This window comes from Petaurus breviceps, unplaced genomic scaffold (assembly GCF_028583685.1).
Source record: "Petaurus breviceps papuanus isolate PSGF00001 unplaced genomic scaffold, PetGlider_PUasm1.0 188, whole genome shotgun sequence".
NCBI lineage: Eukaryota > Metazoa > Chordata > Mammalia > Diprotodontia > Petauridae > Petaurus > Petaurus breviceps.
This window is the reverse complement of record NW_027185804.1, coordinates 39,315,882-39,326,854: the sequence shown is the minus strand read 5'-3', so window position 1 is coordinate 39,326,854 and position 10,973 is coordinate 39,315,882. Positions and strand designations below refer to the sequence as shown.

General features: G+C 34.0%; 1 protein-coding gene across 1 annotated transcript; it reads right to left on the bottom strand.

Annotated features, from left to right (window-relative positions):
• Positions 1-201: 201 nt before the first annotated feature.
• LOC138163316 (olfactory receptor 4C12-like) lies at positions 202-1,168 on the bottom strand. Its single transcript, XM_069090853.1, has one exon. It carries the CDS (start codon positions 1,135-1,137, stop codon positions 202-204), a length of 936 nt encoding a protein of 311 aa, XP_068946954.1. The 5' UTR covers positions 1,138-1,168.
• Positions 1,169-10,973: the final 9,805 nt, after the last annotated feature.

The window sequence follows — 10,973 nt, the reverse complement described above, 5'->3', positions numbered from 1 at the left end:
GAAGATATTACATCTCAAACACTATTTTTCTTCTGTTTAATTACTAGCTGATCTCCAATATCTTTCTATGCCTTGCTACAATATTAGGTGCTGTCAATGTTCTTAAAATCTCATTGACCTGGCACAATGATCACTTGAGCAGTCCTATGAAATAATTTGTTCTGAACGCATGCATATTTTTCATAATGAGGATGTTTTTCTTCATGGTCTATTATCACCTAAATATACTTTCTGAAACCAGAGCTTTTTCATAGCATTTTTCATCTCTGTGTTCCTTAGTGTGTAGATTAAAGGGTTTAACATGGGCGCCACCATAGTATAAAAGACAGTCACAGCTTTATCAATAGGAAGGATTGTTACAGGCCTCAGGTACACAAATATGCAAGGCAAAAAGAATAAGATGACTACAATGATATGGGAGACACAGGTGGACAGAGCTTTACGTCTTCCCTCCTGACTATGATTCTTCAGAGAGTACAGAATAACAGCATAAGAGACCATCAACAAGAGGAAATTTAACAGACAGTTGAACCCACTATTAGCTGCCACAAATAGTCCAAGGGTATGGGTGTCTCTGCAGACAAGACGGAGCAAAGGGAACAAGTCACACATGAAGTGGTCTATGATGTTTGGTCCACAGAAGGGCAACCAGATTATAAAGAGAATCTGGATTGTTCCATGAAGGAAACCCCCTGTCCAAACTACCCCCACAAGGAGGACACACAATTTCCTGTTCATAATTGTAGTATAGTGGAGTGGTTTACAGATGGCCACATATCTATCATAGGCCATCACTGTGAGCAAGATGATCTCAGTAGCCCCAAAGAAGTGTTCTGCATAGACTTGCGTCATACACCAATTGAAGGAGATTGTTTTCTTTTCTTGTAGGGAGTCCAGGATAAGTTTAGGTGCTGAGCAAGATATATAAATTGAATCTATCAAAGACAAGTGTGCCAGGAAGAAATACATGGGGGCGTTTAGAGCCTGACTGTTGGTGATGGTCAACATAATGAAAAGATTACCTGCCAGTGTTAGCATGTATAAGACTAGAAATAAGGCAAATGTTATTTTCTGCATCTTCAGATTCTGTGTAAGTCCTAATAAGATGAATTCTGTCACATTTCTTCCATTCTCCATCTATGTAGTATGAATGAACAGAATATCACGAGATGGGCTTTATCTACAAAGAAAATCAGAGAATTATGTGGAATTAAATAATTCATTACACAAGTATAAGCAAAACATCCAAAATAAATGATAACATTTTTTTTTGCTTCCTGAAGTGATTGTGTCTTTACCCCTTCCCAATGCTTATTCCAACCTTTCATCATAAAGTCAATAGTCAGGACCCTTTATGATGGGAATCCCCATGGAGAAAATATATCTTTCATAGTGAATGTGAAACACATTTTAGGGCAGAAATACCTTGTCCAGATTCTATTTGGGGAAGTAGCATATAATCCATGTATTAGCTAAACTTCGTAAGATATTTACTTGTCAGTCATTTTTTCTTTGATATATCCAAAAATATAGGGTATTAATGATATCTCTTTACTGATTTCTTCTAGTGCAGTTGGGGAATATGATCTTATTGTCAAAAAATTCTGGGCACCAAATTGGCTCTTAGTAAAAAATTGTGACAGTTTCTATTGTGACATTTCACAAGACAAGATCTTCCAAAAACTCACTGACAACTTTGGAATGGATAATATATTACTCACATGAACTAAAGTCACCTGCTGTGAAGGCAAAGAAGTCAGACTTCATCAGTGCACATGATTTCTTCTGCTTTAAATTTGACTAAGCTTATGGTTATACCAAACTATCCAAGATAGCTGGTGGCACATTGTATATACATTAGGCTTGAAGTCAGAAAGTCCCCAGGTAAATCCAGTCTCAGACACTTACAAGTTGCATTTACCATGAGTTAGTCACTTAACATTGCTTTGCTTTAGTTTCCTTAACAGTAAAATGGGGGCGATAAGCATACCTAATTTTCAGGGTTTTTATGAGAATCAAAAAAAAATTGGTTTAAAACAGGTACTTAGTACAGTGCCTGGAACATATTAGTAACTATATGAATACTTCCCCCTCCTTTCTGCTCCCATGGATATGTAGAACAATGGCATACAATCACAAATGCTTCATGATTGTTCTCCTGCTACCATCTTGAATTTGTTGATAGAAACCTGTTAGTCTTAGAGATGGAAGATATTAGAGAGGCCACAGAGGATAATACCCACTGGAAACATGACTATATTCAATTTCTATTGAGCCCCAGTATCCTTCATCTCCATTTTGCCATATGTTCTTTGAAGAAATTTGAAGGAAAGATTGGGTGATTTTTATTGTTCAAATGACAAACATGAAGAATCTAACTAGCTTTCAACAATGATATTGTTCTTCATATACTTTATATCTGGGAAAGTGAAATAAAACCTGTGACTAAGGAGTTTTGTATTTTAAAAAATTTATCATTTACTAGCTCTTTGACCTTGGTAAAGTGGCAAGGTTAGTGTAACTTTGTTGATCTGTCAATTGTATTTAATTAGTATATTTTGTGAATAAAGTGCATTGTAAAATAATAAAAAAATTGGTAAAATTTGAATTTCCATGTAATATAATGACCTATTTTAATTCCTTCATCTTTAAACTTATGGCCTGACAAATAACAAATTTCAGAATATGTTTAAAACTCAGGTCTTCAAATACCAAATCCAATCATCAAAAAAAAAATTCATCAATAAGCCTCACTCTTTCTCAGTTGCTAATTGTTACAAGGCTACACATATGGAAAGAAAATTTGAAATCTTCTAGTTTAACTCTTAAACCAAAATGTGAATCTATTACCCATCTATTCTACATCTATTCTCCATCACCAGTCGGGTTCTCCTTTTGAGTCAAATGTACTTCCACATAATTTACAGTTATTGATTCTAATTATATGCTCTAAGCTAAATTAGAAAAAAGATTACTTTATCCATCAGTAACATTGTAGTGCATAAGAAATTGAATACTTATCCTTTTCAAATAATGTTTAAAAATTATTTTGCCTATGTAACCACCTTTCAAGATTGGATTAACATTTAAGAAACCACAGATCTCAACTTTCAGTTGGGATGTCCTCTATTCAAATCTTATCTTGCTGGTCTTCCATGCAGTTTAAATACTGGTGCACACCCCCTTCTACTATACATTCTTTCTTTCTTTGGCTTTCATTACATTGTCTTTCTTTTCTTCTTCACTTAACTCTCTCATGTCCTTTTATAAGCATCCATTACTGAAATTTATGGTATCAGAAATTTGACTTAATACTACTTCTACAGATATTCACAGTATTTCCCTTCCTGGATTCTATGTTATGGTCTAATTGAACTATTAACAATTTCCAGGACATCTTTACATCCATAAACTCAGAAAAACTCTCAACTTTAACAATAATATGATCCATGCTCATTTTCCTTCAGCAATCTTACCTTCTTTTAAGGCTAAACTCAAGTGTCAACTCTGTTGTGATGTCCACCTTCATACACCTATGAGTTTATTTTCTTTCTCCCTCAAGTAACCTTGCATGATATGTGCATAAATATATTTGAGAACAGAAATAGGCTCATTATAGATTTTTCATCCTATAGGTAAACATATCACCTTGCACAAATTGGATATTTAAAACAGTTAGAAATTAGAATGGAATTCAACCAATTTTCTCAAAACATAGTCTCCACCCCTCTCTGTATTCTGGATACCTTGCCTTGTAAAACCTCCAGTTTTCATTATTATTTTTCAACTGTTATAGTAACAGAAGGAAAATTTAGTTGTTACATGTGCAAAGAATCATGTGAGCAGAAATATCATCTCTTGTCCTCAGTCTATTGTCCTCTGATTAATGATAAAGGCAGGAAAATAGACTCTGCCACATGATGTGGGGGAAAGGGTCATTTTCCTAGATGATATTCTGAATCTAGTATATATGAACCCATACAAGAAACCTAATCTGGGAGCCATCTGAATTTATTATTTCTGTTTCTACTTTAATATTATTATCTTAAAGAATAATGTCTAATATTCTCAATTCCTATGAAAGTCCAGCTCTGCATATAGTTCAATGAGACTCACAGGGAACCATTCACAAAAATTCCAAGAAACATGGTAAAAATAGCTAAAATGTATATACTGCTTTAAAGTTTGCAGTGCATTTTCTAATTATGTCATTTTATCCACACAACAAACATGTGAGGTAGGGAATATTCTTTTTAGCCTTTTTACAGGTAAAGAAAGTAAAACACAGAGGATTAAGTGACTTAGCCATTGACACACAGCTAATACGTATCTGAGGCTTGATTTGAGCTGTTTTCTTCCCCTCACTTCAGGCCCCATGATCTCCTTCCTGTGTCAACTAGGTTCATCAAATGACCCAAATTACTTGCTGTATTCCTTTCAGTTTTGGGGGGTAATCACTATTATGTACATTTTTCTTGTACTCTTTGATCTATTTAGAATGGCTAAAAACAAGTCTTGCTATGTGATTTATTGTGCAACAACAATAAATGAAATAAGTTAATATTTGTAGGAACAAAAGGTTTCAGGTGCAAGAACATCTTTATTTCTCCTTCTCAAGGAATGAAAGTCTTTGACTTACTGCCTTTAAAGCAAAAATTCTATGAGCCATAGATAAAAAAGAAAACTAGGTGTGACTGAAAAATCCAAAAGATCTGACTCCCTGGGAAGAAATTGTTTTAAAAGGAATCTTCGGTACTATTGGTGACACCATCACCTAAGAACTACCTTTATTTCCAAAGAGGAATAAGAACCTGGTGTTTAAAAGTCCAGAACCAATAGGCTTGCGCAGCTTAATTGCATATGGATAAAATAGAGATTAAAATGTTTTTATTTTTTGTTGGATTTTTTGGATTTTATTGTTGTTGGATTTGTCCTATGATTTCATTCATTTTGGATCTCTCAAGGTAAAACCCCCTGCATGCGCATTCATACCTTTTTTGAAAATTATTGTCATATAGATTTATTGGGTGGTAAGTTTCTTCTCCAGTTTCGCACATACTATGTCAAAGGCAGAACTATCAACCTAGGTTTTTCTGACTACAAGCCTGGCTCATTATCCACTACATTATCCTCCAACTTTTTCTGATTTTTATTGTCAATTTCTTGTGCAAAAAGTATTAGGCAACTAACAAAAATATACATCATGAAAAAAGTAAACATATTGTAGTTTATTATGAATTAAATTTAAAATATGCTGAGGTAAAAAACTTACATTTGTTGCTTATTTGGACGACAGTAACTTCCAATATATTCAGGCATGCAATAAATGTTTCTGTTAAATAAAACACATTTAACTCCATGTAAGTATGTAATAATTGTTCATGTCCCCAGTGGAGTTTTCCATAAAAAAACATTTTTCTAAGATGATAGGTATAACACACCTCAAGGCAACATTTCAGAGAGACATGAGAAGCAATGATGTTGGTCAAAGTAATCTACGTCTGAACCTCCTTGAGAAGAAGAGTAACTGAAACTGTATGCCTAGAAAATACTGGGTTAAATTTAGCACAAGAAAAACAGAATTATGGAAAGTTCACTGATAGTCTCCTATGACCACTGGACAATAGACAAAACCTACAGAAAAATGAATACAACTGGTTCTCACAAGCCTTTGCACCTCTTAACCTGTATATACAGAAAAACTGAGGAAGTGATGTATTCTGTCGTTTCAAAATTTTTAAGTGGTTACTAAAAAAAGAATACTGACCTATTCCCCTGCCTCATGCATGTTTCATTCTCATAGGACTTAATTATCATAGATTTTTGAAGGACTTTGTCTTAGAAGTAGATGTGGGATTTTGTTGAATTGTTTATGAAAAAATATGTCCATCTAGTTGGCTCTTTTCTCTGCCTTTGGGGTTTCCACTCTGTGAGTTCAAAGCCATAGGGTGAAAGGTTCCATTAGGACCAATCCCCTTGAGAATCAGTGAGGATGCAGAGTTCTAAATGAAGAGAGACTTCACATGACATCATTTGAAGGCTGGGAAAAATGGATAAAAACTGACTTTGGCTGAGTTTTCATTTTAAAGACTATTTTTTTCTTGATTACATGTAAACAAACCTTTTTAACATTAGCTTTTTCTTAAATTTTTAGTTCCATGTTTTTGTCTCCTCTCTCCCTACCTCCTTCTTGAGAAGGAAAACAATTTGATATAAATTTTATTTATATAAAAATTTTATTTGTATAAAACTATAAAATATATAAAAATATATTTAATTTTATAATTTATAAATATATAATTTATATTTTAATATAATATATTTAATATACTATATTATATTATATATAATATTATTATATTTAATATAATATATATTAAATATATAATTTATAAAAAATTTTAGTTCCATGGTTTTGTCTCCTCTCTCCCTACACTCCTTCTTGAGAAGGAAAACAATTTGATATAAATTTTATTTATATAAAAATTTTATTTATATAAAAATATAAAATATATATAAAATATATATTTATGTATGGAACCTTTTTCATCATAAATCTTTCAGAACTTTCTTACATTATTGTATTTCTAAGAATAGGTAAGTCATTAACAGCTGATCATCATTTCATTAAATTATTGCTGTAACTATGTGTAATATTCTCGAGGTTCTGCTCATTTTACTATGCATCATTTCAGGTGATTTTATCCAAGTCTTTCTAAAAGTGTCCTGCACAATAGTCTTCTGATGAAATCATATGTCAGGGGGGCAGAGACAAGATGGCATAGTACAGGCAGGAACATGGTGTGAGATCCCACTCCAACCATGTCCAATGCCTGTAAAATATGACTCTAAACAAATTTTTAAGCTACAGAACCCACAAAGTGCCAGAGAGAAACAAATCTCTAGCTGAAGGCAGTATGGAAGGCCAACAGGAAGGGTCTATCACACCAAGCTGGGAGTCTTGCCCAGGCCTGCCTGAGCCAAGAGTGGTCTCAGACCCATTGTGGCCCCAACCAGCAACACAAACTGGCAAGAGTCGACTTCAGGAGAGTGAATCACCAGCAGGTGTGGTGGTTTGCACACTTCCCAACCCATAAATGGCAAAGAGAAAGTAAAAGGAAAGTGGGGAACTCTGTTGGAACTGGATGACAGAAGAGTGTCGTCCAGCTCCTGCCCCTGGGGTGAGAAGTGGCAGAGAGTGTGGCCACTGCAGCTACTGCCACTACAAAAAAGCTGCTATACATATATTTGTACATATGGGGCTTCCTCCCACTTCTATGATCTCTTTGGTTTACACCCCTAGAAGTGGTATTGCTGGGTCAAACGGTATGAAATTATTTATAGCCCTTTAGGCACAGTTTGTCAGATTAGCCAAGAGAGATGTGGTAGCTCAGGGTTGTTGTGATTTGCATTTCCCTAATCAATAGTGATGTGGAGCATTTGACATGTGCTTGTAGATATCTTTAATTTCCTCCTCTGAAAACTGCATGTTCATATCCTTTGAGTACTTGATGTGGCAAGTCCACTTTTTTAAAGTTCTAGTGTCAACATGTTAATTATGTGATGCCAGTTCTCAGTATAAAGTAATTTGGAAATGCACTCATTAAATTTGAAGTGACTTGATTGGTAATATGTTTGTTTCAAGTTTCCAATTGGTAAATTTTTGTATCAGTTAAGTGAAGGAACTTTTCATAACTTCCATGTTTTTTTTTGTGTGTGTGAGATGAGAGAAACTAAAAACAGCCTTCCTATACTCCATAGATTTTATTGGCTCCCCTCTGTTACTTTATACAGAGTCAGTGTGTGTCTGTAAATATACATATAGATATACAGTGTTCTGTATAATCTTATAGTCTCCCAGTTAGAACATGGGATTCCTGAAGGCAGGACCTGTTTTTTTCTTTCTTTTTATTTGTATTTTCATTTTTAATCCATTAAGTAAATGCTTTGTTAATGCTTGTTGATTGATTGGCTGATACCACATGACATAACAAGGACAAAGCAAAATGATGCAATTTTTATTAAATATAAATCTCAAAAAGTAGCAACACCTCTTTTCCCCATTAACTTAGTCTATCCACAATATACACAGTATAAAATGCTACCCGTGGAATTCATAACTGGAGAGCGACATGGGAATAGATGTGGCGAAGGCAAATTATAATAATAAATATATTTGAGTTTATATGGTTTGCTGCTGATTTCCAATTTTTTATAAGAAAGGTATTTTCAGAGGAACAGACATAGACACACAGAAATACAGAGAAACAATAAAAGACAGACACACACACAAACTCGGAGAGTCAGAGAGAGAGAGTCAGAGACAGGGACAGAGAATATCTGTTTTTATGTGATATGTGGAAGCTGTAATTTTTTGGTGTTCTGTAATATGTTTGATCATGAATCTCTGGGATTATTCTACATATAGTAGTGAAGGTGCTGAACACATTATGTTGGGAGAGTAGAGATCCAGTGAAAACTGGTGGAAAAAATGAGATATGAAATCAAATGAACTAAGTTCAAATCCTTTCTCAGATATTTCCTAACTATGGAATCTTGGACAAGACACTCCCTGTGCCTTAGTTTCTCCATCTGTAAACAATGAGAATTTTGGAACCGATCCTTTCTAAGGCCATTTCCATCTCAAAATTGTATATTTCCAACTCCCAAAGACAGAGAACCAAAATTTTCGGTTGCTACTCCTCTTTTTCTAATTCTCACCTCTCAGATGTATGATTGCCTCTGTGTGTGTGTGTGTGTGTTTAATTTCATCAAAGTAATTTCATGATGTCTATGATCATAACTTCATGTATACTTTACTTGGAGGAGGAAAAATCAAAAGCTATTTACATTTAAAAATGATACATTTACAAAGAGCCTATTATTTATGACAGTGCACATCTTGAGTTATTCTCAAAATAGTGCATTGTTTCACAGATTTAACTAAACAGCAACCCTCCTTCCCCACCCCCACCATCAAAAAAGAAATAAAGAAACAAGGTCATGGCAATAGTTGCAATCTAAATTCATCTGTCAAGATTTATTTTTTATCATTAAGATGAGACTATATGCAGGCTACAAGTACATTTCATATGACCATCACCATCTCTATTCTTATCTGGATTAATGTATACGTGGGGGAAAAACAGTTTAAGGTTTCAAAAGTATTCTATATAAAATGATGCTATAATGTAAGTTATATATGAACACCCCATGTTACAGATTAGGAAATATAGATGTGGATGAGTTAAATTACTTTTATAAGCCTAGTTTCTTAGTTGGATTTTAATCCGTATTTCATGATTCCAAGATCAGTACTCAATCTACTCTGTTTCAAAAATAAAATTGCCAATATTAACAGTTTAGAGGAAATATAGGGATCAAAGCCCTAAGGGGGGAAGGGAACAAAAAACAAACAAAAAACAAAAATAAGTAGCTCTCAACATCTTAATTCATCTGTTCTAGAAAGATGGTGATTTGTATCGCCAGCACTTTAAAGAGTATTTTTTTTTTACTGCTGTTAGTGCTGTGTTATGAGTCAAATGGCTCTACTGTGAATTTAGCCAAAATACTTAATCCTTCCAAACCTACTGTTTTACTAGATAAATTATTGTGCTGGATTAGACCAATATTGGCAAGCACATAAAATGCTTATTGGCATGGCTTGACTTACTGACTTCAATCTTTAGATCATACTTAAAATATTCTGGTTTCACAGTAAATGCCAAAACTTTTACTTAAGTATAATAATTTAATATGCCTCATTATAAAAACAAATAATGAATGATACTTAAATATATCTTTAATAACCACAAGTAGTTCTCTATATAATATTTACATGTATGTATGAACATGCACAAATGTATATACATATGTGTGTGTGCCTAATTTTAATTTTTCTCTGGCATGACTTCTTTTTTAAAATTAAGACCGTGTGTGTGTGGGTGTCTGTGTTTGTGTGTGTGCATGTGTGACTACTATTTATTTTCCAGTCACACATCAGTTTACTAGCTTTCAAAATGTGTCCTCAGAACCCGTGAAGTTTCTTAAGACTTTGTTGGAGAGTTTTTAAGGTCAAAATTATTTTTTTCTAATCAAACAAAAACATGTTTATTTCCTTAATACTCAATTTCATTAGCTGGAATACAAGTAAACCAAACAATATCAACAAGTATTTTTATACTTCACATTCACCCACCCTCCTCTCACTTCCTAGAAGGTCTTATGAATTATGTGGGCCACACAAAATTCATCTCTCAAAGCTCAAGGACATTGTTAAACAGTTTAATTTGATTAGTAAAACCATGATGTAATCAAGAGGAATTAGAAACATGCATCAAAGGACACCACTCCTCTGTTCCAATCCCCTTCTTTAAAGTTGTTCCATTCCAGTCTCTTAACTCTCTGAAACTTAGAGAGCAAGGAAACTCAGAATCTTATATTACTATTCCTATCCTAATAAGGCATGGAAGGAACGCAAGAGCTTCACTATCAAAAGGTAGTCCGTGAAGGAATTGTGGAATCTTGCTGAAGCTTTCACTGATAATTTTAATTGTCTCTTCATAAATGGCCTGCACAGCTCCCTGATAGCATGTTGTATCTGTCTGACTTGGATATATATGTATAGCTGCAGCCAGGTACTGAACAAGGACATTGTGAATGTGTTAGAACCTCATGTCCACAGAGGGTGATCATACTGTCACAAACCTAATACAACCAAACCAGAAAGGATGAGCATGATTTTATGGGAGTCTTCATCTCTAGCTCTTCTACCTAGTCTCCAAAGCTTCAAATAGTGACTTCATCTTTTGTCACACCCACAAATATAATACCTTCAGGCTGTTCTGGCACAAAAAAGAACTTATATATATATATATATGAAGAAAATCCTCAGGATTTATAGAGGGCACTTCCAAATTATCTGTATATCTACAGGATCAAGACTCTGAGGATGGAAAACAAAATTAGACCAA